The sequence below is a fragment of the Anser brachyrhynchus genome (genome assembly GCF_964034855.1).
Source record: "Anser brachyrhynchus genome assembly, chromosome: 8".
NCBI classification, from domain to species: Eukaryota; Metazoa; Chordata; class Aves; order Anseriformes; family Anatidae; genus Anser; species Anser brachyrhynchus.
This window is the reverse complement of record NC_137702.1, coordinates 20,933,591-20,950,824: the sequence shown is the minus strand read 5'-3', so window position 1 is coordinate 20,950,824 and position 17,234 is coordinate 20,933,591. Positions and strand designations below refer to the sequence as shown.

Genomic DNA, 17,234 nt, shown 5'->3' with positions numbered 1-17,234 from the left:
GAGGTGGGCAAAGCTTCCTACTGATGCCATTTAAAATAATGATCTCATCTCAGAGCTTATTAGAAACAACATAAAACACCTAAAAATAGCTGCAGGTGCTGCGGCCACCTCAGTTTCTCCTTTGGTTGCAAGGACTTCTGCTGGGGCTTCGCTGATTTTTTCCCCAGCTGGGCTTGGTGCCCCAGCCCGGGCTGGCTGCAGGCGATGCGACGCACACCCCAGGGCATGGAGAAAAATGTTTTCCACCTAATCTCGTTACTGTGACAACAGCAGGGAAACCTTTTAAAGTGAAAAATACGATTTTTTTTTAAGAGATAGCTGTGCCTCAACAAATGCCATTTATAGTGAGAGCTGCCTGCCTCGCAGTGGACTTGTGCGCTTGGTGGCAGTCCTGTGGCACAGGTCTGGGGCTTCCAGGACATCTCTGGATCCTTCTCAAACAGAAATGTATTGGCTAGGAGAGATGCAGTTCAAGGGCTACCTTTTCTATTCTTTTTTTTTTTTCTTCCCCTCTTTCTTTCCAGCCCACCTGCTCCTTTTGTCTGTTTCTCTTCCTTTCACTTCTCATTTCCCAGCTCCTTCCCCTGGCTCTCCTCTTCTAACACACTTTTCTGCTTGTTTTTCCTTAGAAATTGGTGTTCCCCAGCTGACCATTTTAAGCTGCTTTTGCTCACAGCTTGATGTTGCTGGCAGTGGTTCTTCCACCTCCTTCCCCAGCGCACACCCAGGCAGCATTTCCCACATCCCAGATCCCAGCTGCACAAGCTGCTGCTGCTTTCTTGCAGGTCGAGCGTCTTCCCTGCAGCCCAGACCCCGAGGTCTTGCTGGCAGCAGCAGCCTGAGAAGGCACAGATGCTCCAAGCGGCACTGCTTGCCCCTCACAAGTCCCACATATAAATCCTTGTGGTTGCTAGAAAATGGGCTGGAAACAGCCAGTAGTCACCTCTTGGCCAGAAACCTGGAATTATTAGCCAGTGGAGATAGGAGGAGGAGAAATCTATGTGTATATACACTAAATTATATATTAAATATATTAAAGTGGCATCCTTGTGGTCTCTAGGGCTCCTTTCTTGCTGTCCCAGGAGACCTGCCCTTTCCATATCAGACATTTCACTTTGCTCCCAGCCACCCAAAATGTTGAAGAGCAGCTGTGGAACTGAAAGGAGAGCCTTCATTCTGCCCTGCCCAAGCAGCTTGTCGGCGTGGGGACGATGCTTCCCTGGTTTGCGCTTCCTCCAGGCTGGTGGCACGGCTGAGCGATGCAGATGTTGGTTTTTATTTGAAACCTTTAATTCCACAGAGACTGAGCGCTTATTTCTTGGGATCACCAGGGAAAAGTTCTATTGTCCCAGTGGGGTGGAAATTTCAAGCTCTGAAGTTGTAACACTGTAATCTTCCAGCATCCTTAAAATGGGATTTCTCTTGGTGGTGCAGGTAGGATCAGGACACATGTGGGAGTGAGAGGCCCTGGTCTTTTTCTAGGGCCACCCTGTGATTTTGGGAGAAGAAGGCGTGTCACTGTGCTGTTGGGCAGAAGACAGTTTTACATTTAGCCTTTGCTGTGTTTCTCTGTGATGCAGCTTGATTTAATTCCCCCAATTTTTCAGTGTTTTAGGGCGCCCGAGGGGTTGCAGGAGGCTCTGTAGGAAAGAATCCCCAGTCCCTTACAGAGTAAGGACTTAGAGGCATTTCTGGGGTGCTTCCTGGGTCTGTTCTGCCCAAATTCTGTCCTGCCAGCACCCAGCGGGACGGATGTTGTTTGTTTGAGCCGTATGCATCTGTGGTAGGGTCCGGATCAGCTGAGCTTAATCAGCAGGTTTTACTTCTAATTTCTTAGGGAGTACAGCAGTGGGAGCAACATGAAGATGGGCAAGGGAGGATGCGTGAACCATGGCTTAAAAATAATAATAAAAAAGAACGCACGAAAAAATACGCTTTTTGGGGGGCTCAGGGGCTCGTGTGCTTCCTCTCAGGTGGGAGGGGATCCCCAGGGGCCCGGCGTCAGCAGCAGCAGCACCGACCTGGCCGGTCCCCGGGCGGAGGAGCTGCTGCCCTTTGTCCCCTGTGGTGGCAGTGGACTTTGGCAGCGGCGCCTGGGGAGCGGAAGAAGGGCCCCAGCGGCCTCCCAGCAGGTGTGTGCGGCTGTGGGGGGTCCGAAAATGGGGGGGGGAACCCGAGTGATGGGCACCTGCATGTTTGTACCAGGGCAGGGGGAGGTTAGTTAGGTTGAACCCTTGTTTCACCTCTGTTCAGACGTGAAATGACCCCAAAAAGCCTTAAATTTTGAGCGTGAGGGGCACTGCTTGTAGCATGGCATGTACAACACGGGGCTTTACCCTCTTGTTGTGGAGGGGAGCGGGTTTCCCCCTGCGTGGGGCAGTGGTGGCCCGGGGCGCTTTGCCAGGCTGGCCAGGAGGATGCTGCCTGGCTGCAGACCCCTCGCAGCGATGGCCACTTTCATCCCAATGTTTTACGGGAAGCTTCATGGGGAGCCAAAAGGGGAAATCAATGTTTTATCTTGCCTCTGCTGCGGGTATTTTGGAAACAGAGGATGGCAGGCTTGCAGGAGGGTGGGCAGAAGGTGGCAACAGGCTTCAGAGGAGGCTTTGCTGTGGGTGGAAAGCCCTTGTTGAAGCCCTTTGTCATCTATCTCATTGCTCCCAGGCCTCCGAAGCCCCTCGGATCTTCCGGATGGAGCCCTGGGCCCCCCTGAGGCCGCCCCTGCCTCGGCAGGGCCGCGCAGCCCGGGGCGAGAAGTGGGCTGTGTGGGCAGAGGGCCACCATGGGCCACCTCCCCGGTGGCCTGTCCTCCACGCGGGTCCCCCGCCTCGTCCCGGCTCCTGGGAGCAGGGCCACCCCCCCGGCAGGGACACGCGCCGCCCGGCATCCCGGGCAGAGAGCTACGAGAGCGGCCACCCCCTCAGGCCCTACTCCAGGTAGGAGGCATGTGGCTTTTAGCATGGCTCGCGCTGAGCCCCTCCTCATCCCTCCACCTCATTAATGATTTTTCTGGAAGGTTCGATGAAACCTTCTTGGCAGAGAAGCTGCTTTTTGTCTCCATCATCCCTGCTGCCCCTAAAGGTCTCATCCCTGGATGGGGCCCGGGGGCTGGCGTGGTGTCCTTTCCCAGCTCCACGCATTGTGTTGTTCCAGGCAAGGACATGAAGACCCCCACTGGCAGTACCCAGCGGCCGCCTACGGGGACAACCACGCTTACCAAAGCCACCAGTGGCAGCCTGTGGCCTGGCAGGGTGACAGAGGTACCCTCTCCTCCTCTGGGTCTGGGGACAGACCTCTGGCTTGCAGAAGAGGCGAGGTCTTCTCTGGAATTGGATGTCCTGGGGCTTGCACGCCTCCAGGGCTTTCTCCTGCCCATGCTCACAGGCCACCAGTGCTGTCCTCCCCGGGCTGTGCTGCCCTAAATTTGCATTTGGGAGCTGGGCACATTTAAGGTGTCCCAAGGGAGAATTTAATATTGACCTGCATGGCTCAAAATCTGCATTGTGCCCAGGTGCAGGCCAAGCATGGGGATGCTGATGTGGTCAGGGTGGCTGGGACCTCGTTCTTGCTGTATTTCTGGGCTGAAGAAAAGGGGAGGCAGGAAAGAAGGAAGGGTGGTGTTGGCAGACGTGCGCAAGGCTTCTTCGGACCTCCGACTTGCCGGGCTAATTTGGAAGCAAATGGAGTGCGCGCGGCAAATTGTCTGGCTCGTTGCTTTGCTTTTGTAACTCCACAATGGCTTGCTGCTCCAGAGGGGCAACGCGAAATCTTGGTTCCCTCTCTAGACGTGAGATACAGTGAACCCTACGGCAAGAGCAGCGCCTACCGGGACCAGCACTACCACAGGGGCTACCACCCCAACCTGGCCACCAGCCCACCCGGGCAGGACAGGTGAGGGGGTGCTCGGGCTGCGGCTCATCCCTTCCCACAAACCAGCGGGTTTGTGGCCAGTCCCCAAATCTCCAGCACCAAGAGCATCTCCTTTTGCTCCCTCCTGCAGGCCCCAGAGCTACGACGTGTACAAGGAGGGCTCCAGGTGGTCGTGGGCAGGGGGGGAGGCCAGTGGCCAGCCCCGAGAGGTAACCCCAGGATGGGCAGGGATGGGGGGGAAAGGCTCGGGGCTCCCCCAGGGATTTAGGGAGCCATCCTATGCCCCTCCTCCAGCTGGGAGACGATGAGGAGAAAAGGGCTGCTTTGCTACGTTAGGCTTGATGCTAAATGTTTTATTTGGGGGTTATTAGGATTTATGAAATCCGTCTGCGGGGCTGGTGAATCTAGGATGCTGAAGGGCTTGAGCTGGTAGGACAGCAATCAGCTGTGCTCCCGTGGGTCTTGCCGCCCCGGGTGAGCGGTGGAGCCCCTAGTTTCTCAGCCAGGTTCGTGTCTTCTCCCCTCCTCGCCATGCCGCGGGCCAGCCCAGCCTGCTCCTGCAGTACCGCGAGTCGGGGCTCAGCTCCAGCGGCTACGAGCTCAGCCAGTACATCCGCGACGGAGCCGACCACTGCGACACCGCATTTTCGGAGAGCTGGAGCCCAGCGCAGGGAGGTGAGGACAAGTAAACAAATGGCTGCTGTTAGGAGGTTTGCTGTCCTGCGGCGTGGATGTTTGCTGGAGGTGATCCTGCTGGGTGCGAGGAGCTGCCTCCCATTTGTCTTCTGCTTTAGGGGACGGTCCCTGTGTGTGGGGCCACTGGAGCGTTGCTCGAGTTGAGGGGCCTGGATGGGAGCTGGTCATCTCACCATGGAGGTGGTGGTGTGGGGTCAGGGTGGGGGACTCACGCTGGCCTGTGTCGTTGCAGGGGGGCCTTCAGTGTCCGGCCTTCTGGCACCCCCCAAGTTCTCACTGCCGCACAGGGCGGTGTGCTTTGGGGCTGGAGGGCAGCTGGTGCTGGTGTGTCCCCACAGCCCTGCTGAGGGGCAGAGGCCCCTGGTCAAGCTGCACAGCCTGGAGGTACGCCCCAGCTCCCAAATCCACCCGTGGTTCCGTCACTGGAGCTGCCCCTTCCACCCCAACATCAGACACCATTCCTCACCCAAGTGGCCTCCTCAGCAGCCTTCCCAACCCCCTGCTACCATCTCGTCTCCAGCCCTCATGGCCTCCTGGGCCTCATGGTGCCAGCCCCTACCTGGGCATCACTCTCAGCCTTTGGACCCCATCTCCTGCTCCTTTGGCTCCACAACCCTCATGTTGTCCATGGCCTGCTCACAACGATCCCCTTCTGTCGGGGTGGACATGGTCCATACCCCTCCGAGGGGCAAATCTGCTTACCTTTCCGAGGTGCTCCTATACGGAGGCCATACCCATCCCTTGAGTCCACCACAACACTTCTCTCTCCTTTCTTGCCTCCCAGAGGAGGCAGCTGCCATCTCAAGGACCATCCTGGCCATGGTGCCTCACATGATGGTTTAATTTTGATGCTGGGGGGTTACCTTAACAAGGCACAGAGAATGGTTCGCCAGCACTGTTAAACCCTGGGCCAAGGTGCTGACTTTCAGCTAGTCCAGTGGGAGCTGGCCTCCTTACTGGAGTCCAGCTGCTGAATTTGTTGCTGTTTTTTAGGTAATCCTTCATGGCACGAAAGAGCAGGAGGAGCTGCAGGCCTTCCCAGGGCCACTGGCCAGGTATGGACCTGGTGGGTCTCAGAGCCACGTTCTGTGCTGGCACAAGCCTAAGGCAGGCTCCAAAGCCCCCCTGGTTTTGGGAGGTGATGAGTGCAAGGGCTGAGTCTGGGTTCGGATGGGGAGCCTGTCCCCTCCGTGCGGTGTTGGTTGGTTTGTGTCGTGGCAAGTGGCTTTTCTGAATGTCCATGGGGTGGGGGTTTGGTGTGCTTTGTACGTCTGATCTTATTTTGTGTTCATACCCCAACAAACTGTGTTTTGGGACATTCTTTGGACTTCTGTGGTTTACCCTTCTCTAAGTTTTTTCCCTCTGAGGCTATTGATATTCAACCTAATACTCAACTTCTTGCAGTGTGAGCCTGGGGATGAATCATAGCGTGTTGCACCAGGCAATTCTCCTGGTCACACCAGCATGCAAAAGGAGAAAAAACTTTTACTGAGCAAAAGCTGCAGGTGCTCAGAAACTGGGTAGAAGATCTGGAGGTCCCTCTCCTCTGGCTGACGTTCCCCCTGTCTCTCAGCCACCCCTTCTGTACAATTGTCAGATTTTTCTCATTACAAGACAGAGTATTACTGCCTGGTTTGCACACAGCTTAAAGGTTCTGCCTCTGTGTCAGACCCTAAGGGTTTATATGGCCATAATTGTGTCTTTTGCCCTGCATGGTGGCAGTTAATCAAATAAAAGATACTGCCTCTATGTGTGCCTGCTCCTACAGCCCTGGACATCCACGTCTGTGACAGCACTGAACCTAGGCAAAGTGGGGGATCTTTGCGGGTAGATTGGGGAACAGGTTAGTAGGGCAGAGGGTGTGAGATGCCTTCAGCACCCCCGAAACACAGAAATCTGCAAAGAGTCATCAAAATGACCAAATTTCTCAAGCATTTTTGAGCTTAGTGGGGTCAATGCAGTATGTGTCTTTGCTTAGGATCTTCTCTTTTCTGTCTCTTGCTTCTCTGAATCTTTGGCATCCCTGTCAGTGAACCTGGGGGCGCTTTGATTCTTAATGATGTCCTAGATTGCTTTCCCTTGGGTTTCTTTTGATGCCTTTGTTTGCTGCCGTAGGGAAGATCTGCACAAGGTGGATGTGATGACATTCTGCCAGCAGAAGATAGCCACAAGCTGTGATCTCTCAACACAAAGAGGCAGAGATTCAGCTCTTCTCTGGAAACTCCTGGTCCTCCTCTGCCGGCAGAACGGGGTAGGTTCTGACCCTTTTGATCTTTGTGGTGAGACAAGAGAGGCCCCTTATGTGCCTCTTGATCCAGTGGCTGCTTTAGGGGAAGGTTAAAACCATCCCATTCCCATGTTGCTGTCAATCACTTTGGTACTGCCTGGGTATTTGCAGCAAAACCGTTCTTCTGCATTGCTTCTCGTCCTTGTGAACCACCAGCAGCCCAATGCAATGGCAGCTCTGTTGCAAGGAGATGAATCCCTTAATCCAATGAAATCTACCACATCTAGTCTGTGGCCGCTTGTTGGAAGCGGGTGAACAATATCTTCAGAGCTGTGACAGTCTTGGGAGTGGTGCTGGCTCCTTTACCCCCCCAGCTGCATGCTGGTGGCCAAGGCTGGTCTTGCTGGGAAGAGTGTATGGGCTGGAAGTGCCGTTGGGCAGCCTCCACAGGCTTTGTTCCTCCCTTCCCCACCTCCCCTTCCACAGTCCATGGTGGGCTCAGACGTGGCCGAGCTGCTGATGCAAGACCGCAGGCACCAGGAGAAGTACAAGAGGCAAAACCCCATGGAGAACCCAACCAGCCTGGCGGAGGATGAGTGGCGCCAGCCGGGGACACTGGACCTCATTACAGGAGAAGTCCCTCCCGTCGTGGAGACGCAGGCGCAGATAGTGGAGAAGTTCACCAAGCTCCTCTACTACGGCAGAAAGAAAGTAAGTTGTGAGCAGGACCCGGGATGTAGGGCTGACTTTTTTTGTTGGTCCCGTTGGCCTCTCCAGGCAGGTTTTAAAGGCAGTCAGGAAGTATCTTGCGGTTGCGGGATCAACTCTTCAATTTGTGTTTGTACAATAGTTGTCATTGTTGTGGAAGTCAGAAAGCTAAATAGGCCTTTGTGAATGTTTTTTGGAGGGTATTAGTTAAACCCAACGTAGTCCCTGAGGTTCTTCTCTGAGCCGGGTGAGCAGAGGAGGAGAGCAGGGAACTGGAGTGAGCGCGGACCCCTTACCCCTCTGCCTTGGCTGCAGGATGCCCTGCTCTGGGCCATGAGAAACCAGCTGTGGGGCCATGCTCTCTTCCTCTCCAGCAAGATGGACCCGCGGACCTACAGCTGGGTGCTCACTGGGTGAGTGGGGGAGTTGAAGCAAGGTGAGCTGCTGGTGATCGGCTTTGCTGAGCAGGTACTCCCCTGGGTATCCCCCTGGGTGCCCTCAGCCCCGAGGCACTGAAACAGAGCCCCGATTTCAGCTGGACCTTTCAGAGGAGCCAAAGGGGAGAGGGGAGCACCTGTCCAGGTGGGCCGGAGTCCTTCAGGCTTCCTGATGGACAGCAGAAACCAAACGGGGGGCCGGGAAGCAGAAGGAAAGCTGTTCCCCAGAGACGTGGGGTGGATTTATTCCAAGTGCTTGGCTTTGCTCTAGCTGCAGGTGGGCAAAGGCTGGGGTAGGGGTAGCTGAGCCATCTTTGCCAGGATCTAGCCCAGGCTGAGCTGTTCATCCTACTCGTGTGAGCATTTTCTGGTGGAATTAATATACTTAGTCTGGATTGGGTTGATCCCTTCAGGGAGGGTTAAGCAAAAATTTTCTCTCACGCATCCCGAATCCTTTTAAGAAGGTTTTATCCAGCATTGTCCTTGAGACTCTCCTGCTCCGGAGGCAGCACAGCTCACCAGCCTGGTGGGGCTTGCTCTCCTTTCTGCCTTACCCTCAGCAGCAAAACAAAGCCCACCAGGACACTGCTTTGCTGGGGCTTCTGGGACGTGCCCTAGGAGGTGTGTGAGAGTTTTGGGGTCCCAACACAGCATCCCCATCTCTGCTGCCTCCTCGCAGGTTCACCAGCACACTGGCCACCAACGACCCGCTGCAGACCCTCTTCCAGCTCATGTCGGGAAGGATCCCACAGGTGGCACAGGTCCGTGAGCCTGTCCTGGCCTGTGCTGTCACCCACCGGTGACACCTGCCTGGTGGTGACCACCTCATCTCACCTTGGCTTTCCTCTCCCTCCAGAGCTGCGGGGATGCCAAGTGGGGAGACTGGAGGCCCCACCTGGCCGTGCTGCTGTCCAACAAGGTGGGAGACATGGAGCTGAACCACCGGGCCATCATCACCATGGGGGACAGCTTGGGTGAGCTGAGGCCACGATGCTACGTGCACCCTTTTTGGGAGCTGCTCAGTTAGCTGCTCTTCTGGAGATGCCTGGGATTTCCATGCGAGCTTGAAGGCCTTCAAAGCAGCGCCGAGCTGGCGTTGCTTGCTTGTCAGGGCTGAGTATCTGTGTCTGCCTTCCCCCAGCTGGCCGGGGAGCCGTGGAAGCAGCTCACTTCTGCTACCTGATGGCAGATATTCCTTTCGGTTACTTCGGGGCGAAGGCAGACCGCATGGCGCTGCTGGGCAGCAGCCACCGGTGAGTCAGCCCAGTCCCACCATAGCTTCACCTCCCCCACTTCCTCATCCCCGGGATCTCTCCCACAAAACCAAAGCCTGTTTGGGGGGATTTTATTGCTCTTAATGCCAGCTGTGCTCCGGGCCCCTCCAGCTGCAGGATGGCACCGCGGCAGAGCTGCGGCCCGTTGGGATGGAGAACCTAGCTCCTATGCCCTGAGCACCCCTCTCCCCTCTGCCCCGCAGGCAGGCATTTGCCCAGTTCGCCAGCACGGAGGCCATCCAGCGCATGGAAATCTTCGAGTATTGCCAGCAGCTGCGGCAGCCCAAATCCTTCCTGCTCCCCTTCCAGGTAGTGAGGGCAAGCGAACACGGATGCTGCTCAGACTGGCCCTAAGGCATCCCATAAGCATCCCCCAGCCCTGCTGGAGCTGAGGGCAGGGGCTGCTCTCCAAAACTTGGTCCCTTGCTGCTTTTTGGGGTTGATGGTGGGACTGCGGTGGCCAAGGGGCTGCTCCAAGGCAGGGCTTTGGGTTTTGGGGACCGGCGGGTGTGAGCATCCCCTCGCTCCCGTCCTACGACCACTGCTCTCCCAAGGTGTACAAGCTCCTCTATGCCTCTCGCCTGGCCGACCACGGGCTCCCAGCCCAGGCCCTGAACTACTGCGAGCACATCGCCACCGTGCTCCTGGGACAGGATCCGGCCAGCCACCCCGTCCTGGCCCAGCAGCTGGTGAAGGTGAGTCTTGTGCCCCTGCTGCACAGATCCTGGTTGGGGACATCACTGGGGTCCTGTCGAATCTGGGACTTCACTTGGGTGTCTGCACACATCGATGGTATCACCTGCCAAACAGGGATGGAGTTGTTTAGAGGCCAAGGATGCTTTCTACTGTGGAGGAGTTTTTGAACTTTTAAATAGCACAGACTGTTAGATTTGCTTTTGAGAAGCCAAAATCCACAGGGCACTTGATGTTTCCTCCCCAGCACATCATCTCATGGTTGAATTTTCTGGTTGGGGACTCTTCTGGGCTGGCAGTGAATGGGAGCATGTCCCTGCTTGCAGCTCGGAGCTTCTTCCTTGCAAAACTATGGTCTCATGCTCATGGTGAGCTGGGAGGTGCCTATGGCAGGCATGAGGTGCTTGCACATCACCCCTTTTTGGTGACAGCATTGCAGTTTGAACTGGAAATCCCACATCCCACGCTGGGGCACGGTGGGCATCAGTGTCCCATGTCCCCAGGGGCAGGTCGCACATCTTCCCATGGCGGTACCTTCCCCTGCGGGGTGCAGGGTGAGATGGGGGTGCAGGATGCTGCAGGAATGGCATTCAGCCCCAAAACTCGTCACTGTGCATCGCACCCCCATCCACACACCGTTGCCGAAACCTATTTACTGTCTAACAGCCTCTCAGATCTGCGGTTCTGCTGGGGATAATGCTTCTCCTGGGAGAAAACACTTTCATCTGAAAAACCAGTGCATTCGTAGACACTCTTGTCTTTGATGTTTTAGACTGTGTTACAAATTATGATACACATTAGTGTTTGATTAAGACTTCCCCTCTTTTGAAGCTGGGGACGATATACAACCAGGTGCTGGTTCATTAATATTGGATCAAAGTGCACATTAGCTTTTGGATTAAACATTCCCCCCGTTTAGGAGTAATCATGCTTATAATTTCCTCTTTCCTGCTATTGATTTAGGATGAGCACACGTGTGTTTGCACAAAGCCGGGACGGTGGGGTCTGGCCGGCCGCGCTGGGTGGCTCCGCGGCTGGTCCCTGTCCCCAGGACGGGTCCCATCTTGCTGTCACCTGCTGGTGGTGGGAGCTGGGTTTATGCTGGTTTAGGCTCCATTTGTAACATCTTTGGGATTAGGAAGAAGCAGACGATGTGGACTTGGTGCAGAGGGGGGATGCTGAGGTCTGCAGGGTGGCTCTTGGGGTGGCAGCCTCCGAAGGAGCGTAAATCAGTGCCAGGCGGGGAAATGGAGCTGGGAGGGAGCTCGACAAGTCCCCAGACAGAGGATCGATAACAGAAAGAACAGGCTGGACGAAGATCCATGCTTTGGGTGTTGTTTCCCCTCGACCTTCTGTCTTGAAACTGGACTCAGGTCTAAGCAGGAGTCCCAGGTCATTCAGATGGCTTTGGCCGGAGCGGCATGGACCCTTCTTGTGCTGGAGAAATGAAACGTGCAGCAGCAATGCTGCAGAGAGGGACCTGGGGGAGACAGTGGAGCACGGAAAAAATATCGAGCAGTAAAATGATAACAGGATGCTGCTGAAAAAAAAAAAAAGCCAATGTTATCATGTTATTCTGGGCTGTGAGAGCAAGAATGGCATGTGTGAGACAAGGAGGTGATAATCCCCCGTGCTCAGGGGTCTCAGCTGGGGCACTGTGCCCCATTTTGGATGCTGTGCTCAGGGACAGTGCCAGATTGGAGCCAGTGATGAAGAGAAGAGCTCGGGTGATAAGAGGTGGAGGGGAAAATGACCTCGGGGTTATTTTCTGCAGGCAAGATAAGCTGGGGGAGGAAGGGGGCATGGGGGGATGTGATAAGGGTTCTCCAGTGTGCAGGAGGTTGATTTTAGGGGCTGGTGCCTGGCCATCCCTGCAGCATTTGCAGAGCAAGAATCAAGAGGCTTAACTTGCAGCGAGGCAGACTTCACCTAGATATCAGGAAAATCCCCGTTGTCCCTGTCCCTGCAGCTGGCCGAGCGGCTGAAGCTCTGCGACCCGCTGCTGCTGGAGATGCCCGAACAGGACCAGGCGCTGGAGCCAGAGTGGCTGCTGCAGCTCCGAGCCCACTGCCAGCACTGGGAGGTGAGGAGCAGCCCTGGGGTGCTCCAGGTCTCATCTCTTCTGGTGGTTTTGTGTCCCTCTGGCTTCCCCTTCTGCCCGCTCGCAGCGGGGCAGAGAGCCACGGGGGTGCTGGTATGGGGGTCTCCTTTAATTGAGCTTGTGCTTTCCTTCACACTGTCTGTGTGGTGTACTTGGGCTTTGCCCTGTGCCACCCTGTCCTCCTCTTTGTCACGTTTGTCCTCTGGCTCCCTGCAGACGGAGGACGACCTCACTCCAGAGGTAGCACCGACCCAGCCGGAGTTCTCCTGGGCTGCTGCGTCCACCCCAGGTACGGAAGGGGAACAGCGGCTGCTGGGGTTGCATCTCAAAGGTTGCCCGCCTAATTACCTCACTGGGCCTAATTATCTCTGTGGGTGGGGAGGGTGCCGGTGGCACACATCTGTTGGGCATCCCATCGAGGAGAAGCCCAGCCGGGTGGCTCCCTGGTGGTGCCCCATGGCCACCTCCATCAGGAGGATGTTCGCTGGGCACGGCTGTTTGCTCCTGGCTACCTGCTCATACCCAGTTTTCTGGCGCTGAGGAGTGGCGGCGGAGACGCCAGCACTGATGGGTAGAGGACGAAGGCTGGAGCAGACAGGATAAAACAAGACAGATTTCTCCGAGCCATTTCTTCCTATCAGCTTTCCCTGCTGCTGCCAAATTCCCCTTCAAGGAGCTCTCCCAGGCAGTAAAAAGGATCATCAATCCTGATTGCCTCCTGCTGCTATCAGGGCTGAGGCTATGATCGTCCCTCTCTGAAAAAAAAACATCGCAGGTATGATGGGATGACTTCTCCGAGCCCGTGGCTGCCGCAGCTCGCTTGCTTTCCCTGTGCCCGGCACTTTGCTTCATCGAGAAGGCTGTCCAGAGCCAACCTCGGGACGGGAGGCTGCCTTGTTGTTCCTCATCAGTGGACTTGTGTGCAGGGAAAGCTGGCTTGATGCTGAATTCATCTATCCTGCAAAGAAAAAGCCTGGATGAAGCCTGCTTGGGTGCACAGAATTTGGCCCAGAGACCCAGCTCTAGGGCTGACTGCAGTGTGTCCTCCCAAGTGCCATGCTGGGATGGGCACGGGCACAGCAGCCTCCCTGTGGTTTCCTCCTGGGCTTTCTCCAGCTGAACGTGGAGTCAAGCATCGGTGGTGCACTGGTCCCTTCTCCTTTCTGCAAGCGTCTCCAGGCGGGTACAGAGACCTGAGCAGGCTGGGAGCGATGCCAACAGGCCAAGCGAAGGGCTTGGTAGAGCCTCAGCCAAGAAGTGTGGTCCTTCCCCTGGCGGGGTCTGGCTCCTGCCTGGTGGCATCCGAGGGCGATGGGAGAGAAGATGCTCCGTGAAGAGCACGTTTCTGCCTAGAGACCCAGAGCTGGAGCAAGCAGTGCGCAGGAGGGACACGTGCCTTGGGGCATCCCTGGGACACGTGTCTAACATCAGGCAGAGCATCGCATGCATTTGCTAAATAAAACCAACCCTCGCCACCTACTCAGCCTGCCCTTCAAACAAAAACCCAGCCTTGAACAAATCTGCCTGAAGCAAGAGAGGGCTCATGTGTGAGGCTGCAGCTGGAGAGCTGTGGGTCTTCTCTCCCACTCGGGTTTGCAGCAAGAGGGGAAAAAAAAGGCTCAGGGCCCCAGACTGCTTTCAGCTGCTTTCAACTGCTGGGCACGTGTTGCTTGCTCCTGGCCTCTATTTCGACAGTGTTCTTCTGGGCTTGTTTGCAACCTCAGGCAGGTTCCCAGGAGGTTTCCCACCATCAGTCACAGCCCACCTTCCTTGGAGCCTCTTGCTCCATGCCCTGCCTCCTTCCTCGCCCACGCGTGGTCCCTGGGGTCCCTCCTCACCCTCACAGCTCCCACTGATGTATAATGGAGAAGGAGAAAACCCAGTGCAACAGCCCGATGGAATTGCAAACACTGGTGTGAGCTCTCGGATGTGTTTTGCAGGCGGAGAGCCCAACCATGAGCTACCCCCAAACGATGGCTACCAGCAGGAGCTGTGGCACCAGCCTGTCCCCCCTGTGCCACCACAGGGACCCAGTCCCCACCAGGATGTGTCCATCCAGCCCCTGGCACCTGCTGAAGTTGCAGCGCTGGGCATGGGACCGGCCACCTCTCCAGGAGGACTTTCCTCTGAGCCCTCTCCGCAGGTGGTGCCACCAGCAGGTAGGCACCAGCCTGGCTTTTCTGCAGAAATGCCTGTCCCCAAGTTGTGGCAGTCGAGTGGGGTGTCCCTTGGGAAGACACGGCCTCCCTAAGGCATGTGTCGCTCTGAACGCCACTGCCTTTGCCCCAGCACCTTGCTTATCAGGAATGTGCTCCAGCCTTGTCCCAGACATGGTGTCATGGTCACCATGCACCCAAGCAGTTTCCACCAGGACCATCACCTTGGTCATGTGGGTTGTCTTTCCTACGAGGCATTGTCCAAAGCAGCAAGGGACTTAAATGACCTTCAATAGATGGGGCAGGAGCTTCCTGGGCTGAACCCTGACCGTGTCTTCTCCTCTACTCCTTAGGAGATGCTGGAGAGCCCCAAGACGCCCATGAGGTGCAGCAGCATCCGTCCCTGCCAGCAGAGCCAGTGAGTTGGGGTGAGCGGTCAGACCGCAGTGCTTTGTGTCGAGATGGGGGCGTGGGACTCACTGATTCCTCTCCTTCCACACCTTGGTTTCCATACCACACATCACGGTGCCACCTGTCCCCTTGGGGAGAGCCGAGGGGTCACGGCGGCCCTCTCCAGCATCCTCCCTCCCATCTCTGGGGCACCTGGCAGCACCTTCCCACCTGCCATAAGGGACACAATGGGTCCCTGGGGACATTAACCATCAAGCCTGGTGTGGTGGTGGCCCCAGGCTGCTCTGGTCACACTCAGTGCTCCACAAGCACCATGTTACAGACCTGGTCTCCGATGCCAGCAGGGGTTAAGCACGAGAGCTCGCTCGGTCTCGGAGAGCTCGACCATCTCCCAGGAGGAAGGCAGCCAGCTGTCCTCGGACAGCGCACCCGAGGAGCCAGCAGCGGAGGTGACGCCGGGTGAGGACAAGGTAAGCATGCTGTAGCTGACGGGAAGCGTGCCTGTCCCCGATGCTGGGCTGTCCTGTGCCTGGCCACCCTCTCCCAGCCGTGCCTTGGACAAAATGGACAAAATGTCTGTCTGGGTGTCGGCAGTACAAGGGGGAGCTGCAGGCACTGTCCTGCTCCCATCCTGTGGGCTTGTAGCAGCTTCACCCGCTTGCCGCTTTGACTGTGAAACCTGTGCTTGCTAGAGCTCTGGATTCAGGTGGTTTGGCTGGTTTCGGTCGAAGCCCACTACGGAAGCCACTTCCAAAGCCACGTCTGCTGCAGACTGCCCCACACCAGAACCACAGGTAGGAGGGACACAGGTGCAGCTATGAGGATGGGTGGTGCATTGCTCCCTTCATCCCTCCCCTCCATCCTTTATTGAGTGAATCCTTTATTGATAATAACTGTAAGTAAATACATGAAGAATTGTTGCTCTGGGAGGTGCCCCGAGCTCTAGGCAATCTCCCCAGGGATTGCTCACCCCAGCCAGCTGCTTTATAGCCCCCATAGTGGCTCTTCAGAGGGTGCACGCTGGCACCCCAAACCGGAACGTGCAGGGCAAAGGTCTTCTCCACACACAGAGCCCCAAATGGGTGTATGTGTTTCAGGAACGGATGTCGCCATCCCCACCTGACTCTGCTCCTGCGGCTGGGATGAGTCCTTCAGCCTCCCCGTTGCCTACCTCCAGAAACCCCGGTAAGTGTGGCATGGGGCACCTCTGCCCCCTCCCTTTGGGAAGCTGCTCCTTTTACTTTTTTAAGGTTGTTTTTGAGTTGCATGCCCCAGAATAACCAAAAAGTGAAATCTCTTTGTTGCTACTGCAGTGTCCATTGACATGAAGGGCCCGTGGGCTATGGACAGTCACAAGGCTGGAGATCAGGTGAGGGGAGGTGGGCATGGTGGTGGCCACCCCTCTGCTTAGGACAGTTCTGAAGTCAGGTTTGACAGTATGGCGTCTCTCCCTTCACCCACTGCAGCCCGGCTCCAACCAACCACCGCTGGGGACAATCCCGCTTTTCAACCCTGCCGAGATCTCCCAGGTGAGAGCCTCCTCCTGGGCTGCTGCTGGACTGGGAGGGGGGCCAGCACCCTGACTTTTGGGCATGATAGAGGCAAGATTGTGGCCAGGCATCATGCCTATTTTGGGAGGCAGTGGGAACAAACCATGAACGTCTCTTCCCGTGCTTCCCCAGCTCACCGCCGCCCGACCCAGCCAACCCAGGCTGCTCTCCCAACGCCGCTACCCCAACCCTTTGTGAGTGGAGGGGGCGATGCACGTGTATCGCTGCGAGAAACCAACAGCAGTTTGTGGAAAGCTTTGATATAAAACGGTGTTTGTGGTTTCTTTTTTAGGGGGAGGGGAGAGGTTGGGATGGGGGCAGACGGCGCAAAGTGTTGTCTGGCTCCCCCCAGCCTCTGACTCTAGGTTCTGAGGGTGTTGGGGGGTGTTTCTGTCATAAAATGGTTGGGTGTTGGGGGTGATTCTGTCATCTGGGGGTGATAAAATGGTGTGTGTGTAGGTTTTGGGGGGCGTTTCTGTCATAAAATGTTGGGGGTGCAGGTTTTGGGGTGTGTTTCTGTCATAAAATGTTAGGTGTGGGGGTTTTGGGGGGTATTTCTGTCATAAAATGTTAGGTGTGGGGGCTTTGGGGGGTGTTTCTGTCACAAAATGTTAGTTTTGGGGGTTTTGGGGGGTGTTTCTGTCATAAAATGTTGGGGGTGCAGGTTTTGGGGGTTGTTTCTCTCACAAAATGTTAGTTTTGGGGGGTTTTGGGGGGTGATTCTGTCACAAAATGTTGGGAGTGCAGGCTTTGGGGGGTGTTTCTGTCACAAAATGTTAGTTTTGGGGGTTTTTGGGGGTGTTTCTGTCATAAAATGTTGGGGGTGCAGGTTTTGGGGGGTGTTTCTGTCATAAAATGTTAGTTTTGGGGGTTTTAGGGGGTGTTTCTGTCATAAAATGTTGGGGGTGCAGGTTTTGGGGGGTGTTTCTGTCACAAAATGTTAGTTTTGGGGGTTTTGGGGGGTGTTTCTGTCATAAAATGTTGGGGGTTTTGGGGGGTGTTTCTGTTATAAAGTGTGGGGGTGTTGGGGGTATTTCTGTCATAAAATGTTAGTTTTGTGGGTTTTGGGGGGTGTTTCTGTCATAAAATGTTGGGGGTGCGGGTTTTGGGG

General features: G+C 55.9%; 1 protein-coding gene across 4 annotated transcripts; it reads left to right on the top strand.

Annotated features, from left to right (window-relative positions):
* The first annotated feature begins 1,395 nt into the window (after nucleotides 1–1,395).
* Nucleotides 1,396–16,391, top strand: LOC308199232 (protein transport protein Sec16B-like). Of its 4 annotated transcripts, XM_080603092.1 has the most exons (27): nucleotides 1,396–1,434; nucleotides 1,974–2,132; nucleotides 2,665–2,936; nucleotides 3,154–3,260; nucleotides 3,786–3,891; nucleotides 4,001–4,079; nucleotides 4,416–4,545; nucleotides 4,799–4,950; nucleotides 5,560–5,621; nucleotides 6,682–6,817; nucleotides 7,280–7,504; nucleotides 7,817–7,914; nucleotides 8,618–8,699; nucleotides 8,795–8,912; nucleotides 9,080–9,191; nucleotides 9,416–9,521; nucleotides 9,767–9,907; nucleotides 11,875–11,988; nucleotides 12,223–12,295; nucleotides 13,947–14,165; nucleotides 14,516–14,580; nucleotides 14,915–15,043; nucleotides 15,266–15,367; nucleotides 15,671–15,758; nucleotides 15,887–15,942; nucleotides 16,040–16,102; nucleotides 16,256–16,391. In XM_080603092.1, the coding sequence occupies exons 1-27, from the start codon at nucleotides 1,411–1,413 to the stop codon at nucleotides 16,319–16,321; spliced, it is 3,084 nt and encodes a 1,027-aa protein (XP_080459218.1). In that variant the 5' UTR covers nucleotides 1,396–1,410; the 3' UTR covers nucleotides 16,322–16,391. The 4 variants fall into 4 exon arrangements, with proteins under 4 accessions (XP_080459218.1, XP_080459216.1, XP_080459217.1 ...); XM_080603090.1 differs by lacking the exon at nucleotides 1,396–1,434 and having other exon boundaries at nucleotides 1,798–2,132; XM_080603091.1 differs by lacking the exon at nucleotides 1,396–1,434 and having other exon boundaries at nucleotides 1,799–2,132; nucleotides 14,918–15,043.
* The last annotated feature ends 843 nt before the right edge of the window (nucleotides 16,392–17,234 follow it).

Bases quoted from the DNA above. Each gene is read 5' to 3' on its own strand.
- LOC308199232 (XM_080603090.1), top strand. From the start codon at position 1,860: ATGAAGATGGGCAAGGGAGGATGCGTGAACCATGGCTTAAAAATAATA. The intron at 11,989-12,222 runs GTGAGGAGCAGC...GGCTCCCTGCAG, and splicing joins CCCACTGCCAGCACTGGGAG to ACGGAGGACGACCTCACTCC. The intron at 15,044-15,265 runs GTAAGCATGCTG...TGTGCTTGCTAG, and splicing joins TGACGCCGGGTGAGGACAAG to AGCTCTGGATTCAGGTGGTT.